The 19608-nt window shown below is 42.8% G+C and overlaps 1 protein-coding gene and 1 pseudogene across 1 annotated transcript; both read right to left on the bottom strand.

The window, feature by feature from the left end:
- Positions 1-278: 278 nt before the first annotated feature.
- LOC100993694 (olfactory receptor 4X2) lies at positions 279-6697 on the bottom strand. Its single transcript, XM_003815168.5, has one exon. The coding sequence runs from the start codon at positions 1188-1190 to the stop codon at positions 279-281; it is 912 nt and encodes a 303-aa protein (XP_003815216.1). The 5' UTR covers positions 1191-6697.
- Positions 6698-17947: 11250 nt separating this feature from the next.
- On the bottom strand, positions 17948-18853 carry LOC106635199 (olfactory receptor 4B1-like; annotated as a pseudogene).
- Positions 18854-19608: the final 755 nt, after the last annotated feature.

The raw sequence follows: 19608 nt of genomic DNA, 5'->3' as shown, positions 1-19608 counted from the left end.
TTCACTCTAGGAAATAAGCCTAAAAGAAAGTCAGAAGCATGGTTAAAAATGTCTATTCAAGAATATTAACTACAGTGTTATTTATGGTGGTAAAAAATTAGTACCTCCACAAAAAGAAATATTATTCAAGTTATGAAAATGAACTTTTTAAAGAGAGAGGCCAGGTAGAATAATCTGCAACTAACAGGTCCTGTGAACTTTCCTTCAACCTATTCTGCTCTTTCAGTTTGGACTCAACAGTCATTCTAAACCCAAGCATCAATACCAAGACTCAGCCTCTATTTCTCATTTAGTCTCAGTGTCCTAATCCACAGCCTCTTCATGGCCTTCCTCATTTCAGCATTTCTCAGAGAGTAGACAACAGGGTTCAGGATCGGGGTTATCACTGTGTAGAACACAGCCACCATCTTGTCTATGGGCAGAGTGGTAGAAGGCCTCAGAGAGTTGAAGACGCAGGGCCCAAAGAACAAGATAACCACAGCAAAATGGGACCCACAGGTGGAGAGGGCTTTGCACCACCCTTCAGAGCTCCAGGTTCTCAGATGGAGCAAGATGACCATATAGGATGCTAAGAGGACCCCAAAACTGATCACAGACAGGGTGCCTCCATTGGCAACAATCAGCAGACCAAAGAGGAAGGTGTCAGAGCAGGCAAGTTTGAGAAGGGGAACTAGGTCACAGAAATAGTGATTGATCACATTGGGGCCACAGAAGAGCAAGTGGAAGATGAGAAGGATTTGTGCAAAGGAATGCATGAAGCCTCCCACCCATGCTATTCCTACCAGGACAGTACACACCTGCCAGTTCATGATGGTGGTGTAGCTGAGGGGCTTGCAGATGGCCACATAGTGGTCATAGGCCATCACAGTGAGCAGGAAAATCTCAGTGCCACCAAAGAAGTGCAAGAAGAAAAGCTGCGCCATGCAGCCCCACCAAGATATGACTTTCCTTTCAGCCAGCAGATCTGAGATGAGTTTGGGGGCTGTAGCGGAGGAGTAGCAGATCTCCATGAAGGAGAGGTAGCTGAGGAAGAAGTATATGGGGGAACCAAGGCTTCTGCTGGTCATGACAGTGAGCACAATGAGGAAATTCCCCAGCACAATTGCTGTGTACAAGAACAGAAATATCACAAAGCAAACCCTCTGCACCTCCTGGTTGGGAGAAAGTCCCAGAAAAATGAATTCAGTCATGTTGTGTATGTTAGCCAAGAGGTCATCATCAAGAGGCAGCAATTTGGGTGGTGTGATCTGAAATGATACAAAAGACTTCTTCACTCAGTGGGTGAATTACATGAAAGCCCTTGCATAGCTGAGATGCTTGTGAGTTGGAAATTGAAAGGTGAGTAGGAGTTAGTTATGTGTAGAAGGGAAGAGCATTCCAAGAAGGCAGAGAGCAAGTACAAATGCTTTGTGTGTGGCTGGAATAAAGGGGAGAATAGCAAAAAAATAAAGCTGTAGATACACATTAGTACCAATTTGTGAAGGACTGTTAGGGCCTTTGAGGACCCTAACAGTCCCAAAGTGTTTTTCCTTTTAGTTGATGAACATGCTTGATGATTCCCCATTGTCTGCAGGATCAGACAAAGTCTGTAGTATGTAGAACTAAAGTATGGAAAGGGCTGTCCAGTGGAAACAGATTAGAGGAGGAGCTCTATTAGGAAGTTAATAAGTCCCTCATTGGATGATGTGGAACAGCCAGGATAGTGTTACTGTCTCCATGTTAGATGAGTGTTTTAAATTATCTTGTGCCTACAGCTTTCCTTCATGCCACTTCCTTCTCCTTTTTTTTTTTTTTTTTTTTTTTTTTTGAGACGGGCTCACTTTGTCACCCAGGCTGGAGTGCAGTGGTGTGATCTTGGCTCACTGCAGCCTTGACTTCCCCCAGCTCAAATGATCCTCCCACCTCAGCCTCCTGAGTAACTAGGACGACAGGCATGTGCCACCATGCTCTGCTAATTTTTATATTTTTTGTAGAGATAGGGTTTCACCATGTTGCCCAGGCTGGTCTAAAGCTCCTGAGCTCAAGCAATCCACCCACTTCAGCCTCCCAAAGTGCTGTGATTATAGGCATCAGCCACTGCTCCTGGCCTTCTTTTCTATCCTTGGTTTGCAGAACAGTGTCCTCAACCTCTCCACATACCAGTCAGAGTCTTTAGAAGAGATCTCCCTAGTGGACCTCCTTTGACAATCAACATCTCCTGTTATTTCTGCTTCTCCCTCTAATTCTCACATTCTACACTTGGTCACTTGGTGAGCTTGTCCCCTTCCAAGGGCCCAGCTCAACTTAATCCATGTATGATTCTCCTCTTTACTGGTGCTTTCGCTTTCTCCAGTCCCATCCTCCAGTGGCAACAAAGGTCCAACACCCCCCTATACACACACACACACACACACACACACACACACACACACACACATCCCAGTGCCCCCTCATGCTCTGACACATCCTTCTCCACAGCCCAGGCTTTCAACACCTCAGAGCATCACCAAGACTGCTCGGGACTGATTGGCAGGCTGTCCCAGTCCATGCTGAACTCTGTCCAAGGTGGCTAAGGTTTTGTATATCCACATAGCCTCTCCTACAGTAACACTCCAGGCCACCTGAGCCTGGGAGCCAGATCACTTCCACTCACACCACAAGGCTTCCTTGCTTCCATGATTGGGACAATCTCAGGTGATTAAAGACCACCATGAACCAGAAGGAAATCACTGATAGAACATATAGTTACAGAAACAAAGAAAGGACAGACGCCAGCCCCAAAATCTCAGATCAGCTGGGGAACTTTACCAAGAAGCTGCTCACAGAAGAGAGCACTAACAGTCTGGACTCCTGGATTTATAGTCATATTTTTCAGGGAGTGTCTGTGTAAGATCTAGAAAGTTCTTTAACCTCTCAGAGACTCAAGGTCTAAACTGTAACATGCAGATAATGCCTGCCTCACAGGTAGGTGCCATAAATCCCACTCCCAGCCCCATCCCAGGATAAGTTAAGGGCCAGTCCTATGTCCTGCCCCAGATTCCCCTCCAAGCCAGCTCCACAGTTTACAGGCCCCCTCTGCCAGGGGCCCCTCTTCTCTCAGGACATTTTGGGATCCCGGCACTTACCACACTGAATTATCATTGTTTTTGTGTGGCCACCTGCCCACTGGAGTGTGGGTTTCCTTACGGCAGAGATGATCGTTGCCCACCACTCCACCTCCAATGCTTACTGCAGTGCCAGCCATGCAATAGCCTTCAATGAATGTAGATAGGATGAATAATACTGGATATGTATCTTCCCAGCCTTCTTAGCACAGTATTTGGTAAGTTGGTGTTCAGTAAATATTGAGGAAGAAAGTTCCCCAAGGACTAACACCACGCCTTCTTCATCTCTGAATCCCAGAGCCTAGCATTTGTGTTTGTCTCAAAGACCAGATGGAGGCGAAAGCCCTTTGTAATGTGCTATACCCTTCCTGGAACCATTCTCTTTACTTTCAAGGTGGAATCAATCATTAGTACAAAAGAAACCCATGGTCACAAACAAAACTCACCCCAGTGTTTCTGTGGCTTTGCTGTTCTCACCAGTTGCCTGTTCTGTCTAACCCCGGAGAGGTAAGTAACACCCTGAGAATGGCCCTAGGCTCACACAGGTTTCCCAGTTAGCCAATCAAGAAGCATTACAAATGGCCACACTATCAGCCAGAGCTGCTGCCTCACTGGAGTTCCAAAACGGAGAGGATCTGCTCCCCTGCACCCTCAGGCTTGGAAATGCTGAGAAATGCTAAGCCACTGGGGTTTCAATTATACCTAATTTAAAACGAGCAAAGTAGACTTGCCCCCCAAGGTGTTCCACAAAAAACTTAAAGCCTGGCAGCTCAGCCCTGAGTTCATACAGCTTAAAAGACACCGTGGGAGGAGGTAAGTGATCAGGTGAGAGAAGTTCGTTCCCCAGAGAGCCTCACCCTTTCCCCTTCCTAATCAGGCAGACCACCTGATTAGGACCTCAAATTCCTTGTAGGAAATAACTTGCAGAAAACAACTCACACTTGTAGGAAAATCTCAAACTTCCTTGTAGAAAACAAGTTCAGAAATCAGTAGGAATTGTGAACAAATTCAATTCACCCCATGTTTGCACTTACTCTGCATGGGGCTGTTCAGAAGTTCATGAACGACCCCTGCCCCCCTGCTTATCAAGAACTCAGACATGTGACCTTACATAAAGTGACACTATTCAGAATAGTGGGCCCATGGGATAGAGACCACAAGTGTCAGGAAACTGTATTAGCACTTCTCTGTGTCTTTGGTATGAATGAGTTATGGATCATTCACCATAGTAGAGTTATGGTTCTCTACCAGGGGCAATTTTGCCCCCAGAGGATATTCGACAAGGTCTGGGAACATTTTCCATTGTCACAAACTGGCTGGGAAAGGAGTGCTGCTTACATCTAGTGGGTAGAAGCCAGGGATGCTGTGAAACCCCCTACAATGCACAGGACAGTCCCCCCAAGCAAAGAATTATCTCATTCAATGTGTAAATAGTGCTGCTATTGATATACTCTGGTTTAGGTGAAACAAAAGTTGTCCTGAATTAATAATCATTGAAATTGGGTGTTGAGTACATGGGAGTTCATTACACTGCTTTGATCACACCTGTTTATATTTTAAATTTTCTGTAATAAAAAGTTTAAAAGTGTCATAAGAGCACTTCATAAAATGAAATGTGCCCTGTACTAGGGCTACTCACAAATATCAGTAACTCAGCCTTGATTGAAAGAGTTGAAACAAGATTCCACAAGTTCCAACTAATGATTGATAAGAAAACTATAATGAGATATTTTTAGATTTCAGAAAAGATCTGGCACATTGCTTTTGAGCATGCAAACACTGAATTCAGCATTATCCTTTATAAAGAAACACAAGGAAAATTAGCAAATAATTACAAAAAAGCCCCAAGTACTTAAGTAGAAACTATATTTATTTTGTAACGTGTCATCATGAAGTTGAGTTTCTGTGAAAGTCTGTCAGTCAAAATCTTTTCTACATTGAATAATTTGGTTTCATAAATCTAAGGAAGATCATTGTTAAGCATGAATCTATGAATGTTTGTTATAGGAAACTAAATTTGTTTAAACATTTTTGGTATGAAATTGTATTTGTTCACAGAAGATTATAAATTGTGCCATAAGAGGTTGATTTTGTTTCCTAACCTAGCAAAGATTAACCCATTGACTATGCTCTCATTTCTCAAGTTATAATTAAATCCTGTTATTAGAAAGAATGCACAGATCTGGCCGGGCGCGGTGGCTCAACCCTGTAATCCCAGCACTTTGGGAGGCCGAGGCGGGTGGATTACCTGAGGTCAGGAGTTCAAGACTGGCCCGGCCAACATGGTGAAACCCCGTCTCTACTAAAAATACAAAAATTAGCCAGGCATGGTGGCAAACACCTGGAATCCCAGCTACTTGGGAGGCTGAGGCAGGAGAATTGCTTGAGCCTGGCAGGGCGAAGGTTGCAGTGAGCCAAGATCATGCCACTGCACTCCAGCCTGGCTGACAGAGCAAGACTCTGTCTCAAAAAAAAAAAAAAAAAACACAGATCCTTCTTTTAAAATTATATCTATACGCATTCCTCCACGTGAAAATTTATTTTGCAGTGAAAAATGACTATCAGTATGTGCTTTTTTAAAAAAGTGGAAATGTGTTTAAAAACAGGCAAAGGACATGAACAGACACTTCTTGAAAGAAGACACAGATGTCTCCAACAAATACATGAAAAAATGCTCATCATCACTCATCATTACAGAAATGCAAATCAAAACCACAATGAGATACTATCTCATACTAGTCAAATGGCTATTACTAAAAAGTCAAATAAAAAGATGCTGGCAAGGTTACAGAAAAAAAGAGAACAATTATATACTGTTGGTGGGGATGTAAATTAGTTCAGCCACTGTGGAAAGCAGTTTGGAGATTTCTCAAAGAACTTAAAACTATCAGTCAACCCAGCAATCCCACTATTGGGTATATACCCAAAGGAAAATAAAGCTTTTTACCAAAAAGACACATGTACTTGTATGTTCATCACAGAGCTATTCACAATAGCAAAGACATGGAATCAATCAAAATGCCCATCAGTGGTAGACTGGATAAAGAAACTGTGGCACATATACACCATGGAATACTATACAGCCATAAAAAAGTAGTGAAACCCTGTCCTTTGCAGCCACATGGATGCAGCTGGAGGCTGTTATCAGAAGTGAAATAACACAGGAACAGAAAACCAAATACCACATGTTCTCAATTGTAAGTGGGAGCTAAACATTGAAAACAGTTGGACACAAAGATGAGCACAATAGATACTAGGGACTACTTGAGGGGGGAGGGTGGGTGGGGGTGTTGGTTGGAAGGCTACCTATTGGGCACTGTGCTCACCACCTTGGTTATGGGATCATTCGCATACCAAGCCTCAGTGACACGCAATTTACCTACGTAACAAGCCCCAACACGTACCCCCAGAACCTAAAATAAAAGCAGAAAAAAATGGGAATGTAAAAGTTTCTAGCAGCTTTTATTCATAACAGCAAAAAAAAGAAAAAAGAAATCAACCCAATATCCACCACCACAAGAAAAAAAAATGTGTATACACACACACACACACACGTATATGTATATTTACATATACACATGATTTTGGAATGCTACTCACTAAATAAAAATAATCATAACCCACAATATGGATGAATCCCAAAAATATTATGTTAAGTGAAATAAGCCAGATACAAAAAGAGTACATGCTTTCATTTAAACAAGCTTAGGACAGGATAAACTAATTCATGATGATAGAAATTAGATCAGTAGCTGCCTGAGAAGGGGTGGAGATTGCCTGGAAGAAGTCACAAGAGAAGTTTCCAGAGTGATAGAAATATTCTGCATCTTGTTGGGAAGTTGGTTCACAGAAGTATAAATTTGTCAAAACTCATTAGATTGTACACTTAAGGTCTGTACATTTTGCTGAATGTAAATTTTACTTCAATTACTGAGAATATATTTTAAATGTTATCACGACAAAAACAATAACTTTGTGAAGTAATGTAAGTGAATTGGCTAGATTTTGTTATTCCACAATGAGTGTGTGTGTGTGTGTATCAAAATGTGTCATACATGATAAATACAATTTTATCTGTCGACTTTTTTTAAAGTAAAAACTAAACAAAATTATTTTCATAAAGTAAAACCTAACTGAGATGGGAAACCACAATGAAGGAAACTTCTGGTCTGGGAATCAGAATATCTGAGTTTGTGCCCACGCTTTGTGCTTGATTTACCCTGGAGCAGAAATCACTAGTGTTCCTAATAATTATTTTCTCCTTCTTCCTTCTATAGTATTAGAATCCCTGAATTTTTATGAGGGCACATGCCTACCTGGAATGAAAATTATATTACCCAGCCTCCCTTGAAACTTCAAGGAAGGGGACATGTCTTATTTCATCTCTTCCTGCTTTTGGATAACAGGATGCTGCCATTATGACTGGAGCTCCATCAGCCATTTGGGGCCATGCAGTGACCTTGGGAATTAATACTATAAAGGATGGAGAAACAAGATAGAGAACATTTCTATGCCAGACTGTGAACTTCTTGACTTCTATCTTGGTTTAGATTCTGATCCTTGCAGCTAAAACCTAATCTAAATGATGTTTCATCTAAAACTGTACATTGAGAATGATTAATTCATATTTCATTGACATCACAGGATTACAATGAGATGCCAATGAAGTAATGAATGTGAAAGGGCTTTGAAATATGCATAGGGTATTATGCAAATACAGGGTATATCAATTAATAAGTTCAAATATGGATTTCATGTATTAGTTTGGACATTTGGTATTTTTTGTTGCAAGACAATATATGAACACTATTTCGAGCTCTCAAATAAGTTCTTTTCTGGCTGCTTCAAGCAATCTCACTTCTGGCTCAAGCCCTTCCCAAATGATAAAAACTAATAATGCCGACATCATTTTGATATATTTTATTCATTCCACAGCTCTTGAGCATCCACCACCTGTCACTCATCACACGAGGTGCAAAAGCAGCAATTCACCTAAAATCAATTCACCAACTATAGTTTGCCAGATGGTCAAATTACCAACAGTCAATTCACAAGATTAACCAATTCAGCAATTTTGCTATCAGGCAAATGGCCAGTCCACTGAATTATCAATTCACGAAAGATGTGCTTCTACTTCCAATCTCAGCTAATCCTTTTCCTCTTAATTAAGAAGCTCTAAGGAATCTGGATTGTAAAACATTCACAAAGTCAGCATTCAACACGTCTGGATCAACAAATCCATTGAACTTAAAGAAAAGCAATTGAGTTATGCCAACTTGGCAGAAATTTGCAAACACAATTTCCAGACAGTTAAATCAAGGGCAAAGCCCTCAAGGTAGCAGAAAGGACATGTTCAATGCCCATGCTCAGCAAAATCATTGTAAAGAACTATGAGGTAAGTGTACCAGGTCTAATAAATATTAACCACTTTTAGTCCAGTACGTTGACTTTTCTATTCTCCTTTGATATGCATATTTGTCAGGTCAAGTCTAAAGAGTTTGTGTAACATTAACAACCACAGAACCTCAGCAGCATGCAACTGGAAGCATTTATTCTCATGTTCATGGGTCTGCAGGTGAGCTGGGGAAGCTCTTCCTCAGGCTGCAGTTTGGTGGGTCAGCTAGAGAAGTTCTGTTCCATATGTGTTCATTTGGCAGTTCAGCTGTAGTGCAGCTGCTGCCTATCATCTCATGATCGTGGCAGAGACACAGGGGGGCAAACAAAAATACACAAGGCCTAGTAAGGCCTAGTAAGGCCTAGGCTCTCACTGAGGCATTGTCATTTCCACCCACCCATGCCATTAGCCAAAGCTAGTCACATGGCTAAGCCTAAAGTCAGGGGATGGAAACATACACTGCTTCTGATGGGAAGAACTGCAAAATTACAAGGAGCAGGGCACAGGCAAAAGAAGAAGTAAAGAACTGGGGCGGATCATTCAATCTGATTCAGGTAAGTTTGGTTAGCACCCGTGAAAACATATCCAGGTAAAATTCCTCATCTGTTACATATACATGGGTCCCTTTCTTGAGAAAAGTCAATTCAAGGATGAAGAAAAATAAGAAAGACAGTTGACTGGATTGAAAATTCACTGGAAGAGTGAAAAAACTTATATAAAATCCTTGATATTCATTAATTACCAGAAAACTGAAATTGAGAATACACAAAAATCCTCCTCCCCCAAATACATCGCTTATTGCAGGCATCTGCAAAACATAAGTGCTATAGATTTTACAAAGGATTAACAGAAATAGGTTTTGAGGAATCAAAAGTTCAGTAAATTAGTTATGTGGTAATTCAGTTAAATTAACAAATTGTTATTTGGCAAATTTATCTGTAATGAATTGGCCAGAACCAGAACCCAAGGATACATATGCAAACAAGACCCAAGCTCTGGGAGCAAAGATGGCCGAATAGGAACAGCTCCAGGATGCAGTTCCCAGCATGAGCGATGCAGAAGATGGGAGATTTCTGCATTTCCAACTGAGATACTGGGGTCATCTCACTGGGGAGTGTCGGACATAGGGTGCAGGACAGTGGGTGAAGTGCACTGAGCATGAGCCGAAGCAGGGAGTGACATTGCTCACCCGGGAGGTGCAAGAGGTCAGGGAATTCCCTTTCCTAGTCAAAGAAAGGGATGACAGATGGCACCTGGAAAATCGGGTCACTTTCACCCTAATACTGCACTTTTCCAATGGTCTTAGCAAATGGCACACCAGGAGATCATATCCAATGCCTGGATTGGAGGGTCCTATGCCCACAGAGCCTCACTCATTGCTAGTACAGCAGTCTCAGATCGAACTGCAAGGCGACAGGAAGGCTTGGGGAGGGGCACCCACCATTGCCGAGGCTTGAGTAGGTAAACAAGCTGGGAATCCCAAACTGGGTGGAGCCCACCACAGCTCAAGGAGGCCTGCCTGCCTCTGTAGACTCCACCTCTCAGGGCAGGGCATAGCCAAACAAAAGGCAGCAGAAACCTATGCAGACTTAAATGTCCCTGTCTGACAGCTTTGAAGAGAGTAGTGGTTCTCCCAGCACACAGTTTGAGACCTCAGAACAGACTGCCTCCTCAAGTGGGTGCCTGACCCCCAAGTAGCCTAACTGGGAGGCACCACCCAGTAGGGGCAGACTGCCATCTCACCTGTCCAGGTGCTCCTCTGAGACAAAACTTCTGGAGGAATGATCAGGCAGCAACATTTGCTGTTCACTAATATCTGCTGTTCTGCAGCCTCTGCTACTGATACCCAGGCAAACAGGGTCTGGAGTGGACCTCCAGCAAACTTCAACAGACCTGCAGCTGAGGTTCCTGACTGTTAGAAGGAAAACTAAAAAACAGAAAGGACATCCACACCAAAACCCCATCTGTACATCACCATCATCAAAGACAAAAGGTAGATAAAACCACAAGGATGGGGGAAAAACAGAGCAGAAAAACTGGAAACTCTAAAAATCAGAGTGCCTCTCCTCCTCCAAAGGAATGCAGCTCCTCACCAGCAACAGAATAAAGCTGGATGGAGAATGACTTTGATGAGTTGAGAGACAAAGGCTTCAGATGATCAAACTACTCCAAGCTAAAGGAGGAAGTTCGAACCCATGGCAAAGAAGTTAAAAACCTTGAAAAAAAATTAGATGAATGGCTAACTAGAATAACCAATGCAGGGAAGTCCTTAAAGGACCTGACAGAGCTGAAAACCATGGCACGAGAACTATGTGACAAATGTACAAGCCTCAGTAGCCGATTTGATCAACTGGAAGAAAGGGTATCAGTGATGGAAGATCAAATGAATGAAATGAAGTGAGAAGAGAAGTTTAGAGAAAAAAGAATAAAAAGAAACAAACAAAGCCTCAAAAAAAATATGGGACTATGTGAAAAGACCAAATCTACATCTGATTGGTGTACCTGAAAGTGATGGGGAGAATGGAACCAAGTTGGAAAACACTCTGCAGGGTACTATCCAGGAGAACTTCCCCAGTTTAGCAAGGCAGGCCAACATTCAAATTCAGGAAATACAGAGAACCCCACAAAGATACTCCTCAAGAAAAGCAACTCCAAGACACATAATTGTCAGATTCAACAAACTTGAAATGAAGGAAAAAATGTTAAGGGTAGCCAGAGAGAAAGGTCGGGTTACCCTCAAAGGGAAGCCCATCAGACTAACAGCTGATCTCTCGGCAGAAACTCTACAAGCCAGAAGAGAGTGGGGGACGATATCCAACATTCTTAAAGAAAAGAATTTTCAACCCAGAATTTCATATCCAGCCAAACTAAGCTTCATAAGTGAAGGAGAAATAAAATACTTTAAAGACAAGCAAATGCTGAGAGATTTTGTCACCACCAGGCCTGCCCTAAAACAGCTCCTGAAGGAAGCACTAAACATGGAAAGGAACAACTGGTACCAGCCACTGAAAAAACATGCCAAATTGTAAAGACCATCGAGGCTAGGAAGAAACTGCATCAACTAACGAGCAAAATAAACAGCTAACATCATATTGACAGGATCAAATTCACACATAAAAATATTAACCTTAAATGTAAATGGGCTAAATGCTCCAATTAAAAGACACAGACTGGCAAATTGGATAAAGAGTCAAGACCCATCAGTGTGTTGTATTCAGGAAACCCATCTCATGTGCAGAGACACACATAGGCTCAAAAAAAAGGGATGGAGGAAGATCTACCAAGCAAATGGAAAACAAAAAAAGGTAGGGGTGGCAATCCTAGTCTCTGATAAAACAGACTTTAAACCAACAAAGATCAAAAGAGACAAAGAAGGCCATTACATGATGGTAAAGGGATCAATTCAACAAGAAGTGCTAACTATCCTAAATATATATACACCCAATACAGGAGCACCCTGATTCATAAAGCAAGTCCTTACAGATCTACAAAGAGATTAAGATTCCCACACAGTAATAATGGGAGATTTTAACACCCCACTGTCAACATTAGACAGATCAATGAGACAGAAAGTTAACAAGGATACCCAGGAATTGAACTCAGCTCTGCACCAAGCAGACCTAATAAAAATCTACAGAACTCTCCACCCCAAATCAACAGAATATACATTCTTTTCAGCACCACACCACACCTATTACAAAACTGACCACATAGGTGGAAGTAAAGCACTCCTCAGCAAATGTAAAAGAACAGAAATTATAACAAACTGTCTCTCAGACCACAGTGCAAACTAGAACTCAGGATTAAGAAACTCACTCAAAACTGCTCAACTACATGGAAACTGAACAACCTGCTCCTGAATGACTACTGGGTACATAACAAAATGAAGGCAGAAATAAACACATTCTTTGAAACCAATGAGAACAAAAACACAACATACCAGAATCTCTGGGACACATTCAAAGCAGTGTGTAGAGGGAAATGTATAGCATTAAATGCCCACAAGAGAAAGCAGGAAAGATCTAAAATTGACACCCTAACATCACAATTAAAAGAACTAGAAAAGCAAGAGCAAACACATTCAAAAGCTAGTAGAAGGCAACAAATAACTAAGATCAGAGCAGAACTGAATGAAATAGAGACACAAAAAACCCTTCAAAAAATCAACGAATCCAGGACCTGGTTTTTTGAAAAGATCAACAAAATTGATAGACCACTAACAAGACTAATAAAGAAGAAAAGAGAGAAGAATCAAATAGATGTAATAAAAAATGACAAAGGGGATATCACCACCGATCCCACAGAAATATGAACTACCATCAGAGAATACTATAAACACCTCTACACAAACAAACTAGAAAATCTAGAAGAAATGGATAAATTCCTCAACACATACACCCTCCCAAGACTAAACCAGGAAGAAGTTGAATCTTTGAATAGATCAATAACAGGATCTGAAATTCAGGCAATAATTAACAGCTTACCAACAAAAGAAAGTCCAGAACCAGATGGATTCACAGCCGAATTCTACCAGAGGTACAAGGAGGAGCTGGTTCCATTCCTTCTGAAACTATTCCAATCAATAGAAAAAGAGGGAATCCTCCCTAACTCATTTTATGAGGCCAGCATCATCCTGATACCAAAGGCGGGCAGAGACACAACCAAAAAAGTGAATTTTAGACCAATATCCCTGATGAACATCGATGCGAAAATCCTCAATAAAATACTGGCCAACCGAATCCAGCAGCACATCAAAAAGCTTATCCATCATGATCAAGTGGGCTTCATCCCTGGGATGCAAGGCCGGTTCAACATATGAAAATCAATAAACATAATCCAGCATATAAACAGAACCAAAGACAAAAACCACATGATTATCTCAATAGATGCAGAAAAGGCCTTTGACAAAATTCAACAACGCTTCATGCTAAAAACTCTCAATAAATTAGGTATTGATGGGACATATCTCAAAATAATAAGAACTATCTACGACAAACCCACAGCCAATATCATATTGAATGGGCAAAAACTGGAAGCATTCCCTTTGAAAACTGATACAAGACAGGGATGCCCTCTCTCACCACTCCTATTCAACATAGGGTTGGAAATTCTGGCCAGGGCAATCAGGCAGGAGAAGGAAATAAAGGGTATTCAATTAGGAAAAGAGGAAGTCAAATTCTCCCTGTTTGCAGATGACGTGATTGTATATCTAGAAAACCCCACCGTCTCAGCCCAAAATCTCCTTAAGCTGATAGGCAACTTCAGCAAAGTCTCAGGATATAAAATCAATGTGCAAAAATCACAAGCATTCTTATAGACTAAAAACAGACAAACAGAGAGCCAAATCATGAGTGAACTACCATTCACAATTGCTTCAAAGAGAATAAAATACCTAGGAATACAACTTACAAGGGATGAGAAGGACTTCTTCAAGGAGAACTACAAACCACTGCTCAATGACATAAAAGAGGACACAAACAAATGGAAGAACGTTCCATGCTCATGGATAGAAAGAATCAACATCGTGAAAATGGCGATACTGCCCAAGGTAATTTATAGATTCAATGCCATCCCCATCAAGCTACCAGTGACTTTCTTCGCAGAATTGGAAAAAACAACTTTAAAGTTCATATGGAACCAAAAAACAGCCCTCATTGCAAAGACAATCCTAAACAAAAAGAACAAAGCTGTAGGCATCACGCTATCTGACTTCAATCTATACTATAAGGTTACAGTAACCAAAACAGCATGGTACTGGTACCAAAACAGAGATACAGACCAATGGAACAGCACAGAGCCCTCAGAAATAATACCACACATCTACAACCATCTGATCATTGACAAACCTGAGAAAAACAAGCAATGGGGAAAGGATTCCCTATTTCATCAATGGTGCTGGGAAAATTGGCTAGCCACGTGGAGAAAGCTGAAACTGTACTCCTTCCTCACATCTTATACAAAAATTAATTCAAGATGGATTAAAGACTTACATGTTAGACTTAAAACCATAAAAACCCTAGAAGAAATCCTAGGCAATACCATTCAGGACATAGGCATGGGCAAGGACTTCATGTTGAAAACACCAAAAGCAATGGCAACAAAAGTCAACATTGACAAATGGGATCTAATTAAACTAAAGAGCTTCTGCACAGCAAAAGAAACTAGCATCAGAGTGAACAGGCAACCTACAGAATGGGAGAAAAATTTTTGCAACCTACTCATCTGACAAAGGACTAATATCAAGAATCTACAAAGAACTCAAACAAATTTACAAGAAAAAAACAAACAACCCCATCAAAAAGTGGGCGAAGGATATGAACAGACACTTCTCAAAAGAAGACGTTTTTGCAGCCAAAAGACACATGAAAAAATGCTCATCATCACTGGCCATCAGAGAAATGCAAATCAAAACCACAATGAGATACCATCTCACACCATTTAGAATGGCGATCATTAAAAAGTCAGGAAACAATAGGTGCTGGAGAGGATGTGGAAAAAGAGGAACACTTTTACACTGTTGGTGGGACTGTAAACTAGTTCAACCATTGTGGAAGACAGTGTGGCCATTCCTCAAGGATCTAGAACTAGAAATACCATTTGACCCAGCCATCCCATTACTGGGTATGTACCCAAAGGATTATAAATCATGCTGCTATAAAGACACATGCACACGTATATTTATTGTGGCACTATTCACAATAGCAAAGACTTGGAACCAACCCAAATGTCCATCGATGATAGACTGGATTAAGATAATGTGGCACATATACACCAAGGAATACTATGCAGCCATAAAAAGGGATGAGTTCATGTCCTTTGTAGGGACATGGATGAAGCTGGAAACCATCATTCTCAGCAAACTATCACAAGGACAAAAAACCAAACAGCGCATATTCTCACTCATAGGTGGGAATTGAACAATGAGAACACATGGACACAGGAAGGGGAACATCACACACAGGGGCCTGTAGTGGGGTAGGGGTAGGGAGGAGGGACAGTATTAGGAGATATACGTAATGTAAATGACGAGTTAATGGGTGCAGCACACCAACATGGCACATGTGTACATATGTAACAAACCTGCACGTTGTGCACATGTACCCTAGAACTTAAAGTATAATAATAAATAAAATAATAAAAAGAGAAGTGTCTTATAAAGTCATTCAGATTAAGATATTAAGGGTTAATCATAGCTTATATTTCACCTCCCAGAGACATGTGCACTCTAAAAGTGCCACTCTTTCTCATGAACTAAAACTCCTACCATGGCATTTCAGGCATTAGAATCAGGTTAACGGGGTGAGGGACACCAAATAAAGTACAGAAGCTTTCCTGGAGCTCCCCCAAGATCACACTGGTAATGTGTCCAGAATTAGTGGGTTCTTGGTCTCACTGACTTCAAGAATGACGCCGCAGCTCCTCGCGGTGAGTGTTACAGTTCTTAAAAGTGGCATGTCCGGAGTTTGTTCCTTCTGATGTTCAGATGTGTTCAGAGTTTGTTCCTTCTGGTGGGTTTGTGGTCTCGCTGGTTTCAGGAGTGAAGCTGCCGACCTTCGTGGTGAGAGTTACAGCTCTTAAGGCAGCGCATCTGGAGTTGTTCGTTCCTCCCGTCTGGAGTTGTTCATTCCTCCTGGTGGGTTCATGGTCTCGCTGGCCTCAGGAGTGAAGCTGCAGACCTTTGCAGTGAGTGTTACAGCTCATAAAGGCAGTGCAGACCCATAGAGTGAGCAGCAGCAAGATTTATTGCAAAAAGCAAAAGAACAAAGCTTCCACAGTGTGGAAGGGGACCCAGTGGGTTGCCCCTGCTGGCTCCCGCAGCCTGCTTTTATTCCCTTATCTGACCCCACCCACATCCTGCTGATTGGCCCATTTTACAGAGAGCTGATTGGTCCAGCTTACAGAGAGCTGATTGGTCCGTTTTGACAGGGTGCTGATTGGTGTATTTACAATCCCTGAGCTAGACACAGAGTGCTGATTGGTGTATTTACAATCCTCTAGCTAGACGTAAAAGTTTTCAGGTCCCCACTAGATTAACTAGACACAAAGCACTGATTGGTGCATTTACAAACCTTGAGCTATACACAGAGTGCTGACTGGTGTGTTTACAAACCTTGAGCTAGACACAGAGTGCTGATTGGTGTATCCACAATCCTTTAGCTAGACATAAAATTCTCCAAGTCCCCACTAGATTAACTAGACACAGAGCACTGATTGGTGCATTTACAAACCTTGAGCTAGACACAGGGAGCTGATTGGTGTGTTTACAAACCTTGAGCTAGACACAGAGTTCTGATTGGTGCATTTACAATCCTTTAGCTAGAGTTAAAAGTTCTCGAAGTCCCCACCAGATTAGCTAGACACAGAGTGCTGATTGGTGCATATACAATCCTCTGGCTAGACATAAAAGTTCTCCAAGTCCCCACCAGACTCAGGAGCATAGCTGGCTTCCCCTAGTGGATCCCGCACCAGGTCCACAGGCAGAGCTTCCTGCCAGCCCGGTGCAGTGCGCATGCACTCCTCAGCCCTTGGGCGGTCGATGGGACCATGGTGCAAAGGAGCAGGGAGTAGTGCTCGTAGGGGAGGCTCTGGCCACGCAGGAGCCCACAGCCAGTGGGAGGAGGCTCGGGCATGACTGGCTGCAGTCCTGAGACCTGCCCCGCTGGGAGGCGGCTGAGGCCCCTCAAGAATTCGAGCGAGTGTGGGCCGGCAGGCAGTGCTGGGGGACCTGGCTGCCCCTCTGCAGCTGCTGGCCTGGGTGCTAAGCCCCTCACTGCCCTGGGCCTGCAGCACCGGCAGCCTGCTCCGAGTGCGGGGCTGCCAAGCCCACTCCCACCCAGAACTCATGCTGGCCCGTGAGCACCATGCGCAGTCCCCCGTTCCCACCCACTCCTCTCCCTCCACACCTCCGCGCAAGCAGAGGGAGCCGGCTCCGGCCTCGGCCAGCACAGAGAGGGGCTCCCACAGTGCAGCGATGGGCTGAAGAGCTCCTCAAGCGTGGCCAGAGTGGGAACCGAGGCCCAGGAGGCACTGAGAGCAATCGAAGGCTGCCAGCATGCTGTCATCTCTCAGTAAGAAGGGATGAAGCAAAACATGAACTTTTGTCTCCAAGGGCCATAATCTTTCCACATCCCACAGTGGGCTATCACCAAGAGGTGAACTGAAATAAATCTAAGGTCACACAGCTAACAGATGACAGGGTAGGGGTTTCCAATCTAGATAATTCCTCCTTAAAAGTCTATGCACTTTGCACTATGGACTACTGAAGAAGAGAAGAAAGTTTTCAACATTCTCCAAAATACTAACAACTATTAGCTGTCTCTGATTGATACCATGGAGTATAAGCAGCTCATCTGAAATACAACAAAAAATATAAATAAGCTAACTTTTGCTCTATTCCCTCATAGTTGACTAAAATCAGATTGCATATATGGTCTCTCTCTTTGTGCTATTTTTTTTTCATGTTGTCATTTTATTCCATTCCTGAGTTCACTGTCCTGCCCAACAATCTCCTCACGGTGATTTTCATTTCTGCATTCCCAAGCGTGTAGATGAAGGGGTTCAGCATGGGGGTGATGACCACGTAAAATACAGCCACGAGTTTATCTTTAGTAAAGGTGGAGGAGAGTCACACATAGAGGAAAATGGCAAGTTCAAAATACAAGATAAGAGGCACAGGTGGAGAGGGCTTTAAACCTCCCCTCTGCAGAATGGTTCCTCAAGTTGACTAGGATGATGATATTAAGAGGACACCAAGATAAGGAAGAAGACAGATACTAATTCACTGTTGGCCAACACAATAACCCCCTCCACAAAGGTGTCAGTGCAGGCAAGCTTGAATAAGACCTGGAGGTCACAGAATGAGTGGTCAGTCATGTTGGGACCACAGAAGGACAATTGGACAGAGACAAGGATCTGAACCATTGAGTGAATTATGCCCCTCAGCCAGAAACCAGCCACCAGAAGGTGACAGACAGGCAGCTCATGATGGTTGTGTAGTAATAAAGTTTGCAGTTGGCCATATATTGGTCATTGGTCATCAGTGGGAGCAGAAAGATCCAGGGGACGCCAAAGAAGTGCAAGAATATCTGAGCCAGATAGCCCTCCAGAGAGATGGCTTTAATCTTGGCAAGTAAGTCTGTGATGAATTTAGGGACAACAGTGAAGTAACTGATCTACACCAATGACAGGTAGCTCAGGAAGAAGTACACAGGGGAATGCAGACTCTTGCTGACACTGACCGTCAGAACGATGAGGCCATTGCCCACCTCCATGGCCAGTACACGGGGAGAAACACCACAAAGCACACTCTCTGCACTGCTGGATCCTGGAAAAGGCTGGTGATCATTGACTCAGTCACATTATTTGTACTAGCCATGGATTCAATGCAGGTGTGCTGGATGCCAGGCAGTGAGTGCCCTGCAATAAAACAATGATCACAACACTAATTCACCTCATTTCTAGCACTTTAGAGAGTGTAAGCCACTCTATAATACACTTATTACTCACTCATTTTTAAGCCACTGTGTATTCATTCAGCATTAAATATTAGCAATCTAACACGTGTGTGTGTGTGTGTGTGTGTGTGTGTGTGTGTGTGTGTGTGTCTACAGAGAGACACAGTGTCACCCAGGCTGGAGTGTAGTGGTGTGATCACAGCTCACTGCAGCCTCAACCTCCGTGGCTCAGATGATCCACTTCAGCCTCCCAGATAGCTGAGACTATAGGTGTGCACCACCATGCCTGGAAAATTTTTTATACTGTTTGTAGAAATGTGGTTTCACCCCATTGTCCAGGCTGGTCTCAAACTCCTGGGCCATCCTCCCACCTCAGCTCCCCAAAGTGCTGGGATTACAGGCATGAACCACTGCACCCAGCCAATTTTAACGTATTTAATTTTATTATTAGAAAGTGAAGTTGAAGAGAAATGGTTATTTGCCCAAGGTCACACAGAAAGTAGTGAATTCTGGGACCCAGGACCAATCTTTCTGACTCTCGATCCAGGGTCCTGGATTGGCAGTCAGCAGCAAAGCATATGGCAGCAAGAGTAAGAGTTTCTCTCACACATGGACACAGAGAGGGGAATAACACACACCAGGGCCTGTTGCAGGCTGGGGGTGAGGGGAGGGAACT

This window comes from Pan paniscus, chromosome 9, assembly GCF_029289425.2.
Source record: "Pan paniscus chromosome 9, NHGRI_mPanPan1-v2.0_pri, whole genome shotgun sequence".
Classification (NCBI taxonomy): domain Eukaryota; kingdom Metazoa; phylum Chordata; class Mammalia; order Primates; family Hominidae; genus Pan; species Pan paniscus.
This window is presented reverse-complemented; position numbering and strand designations above follow the sequence as displayed.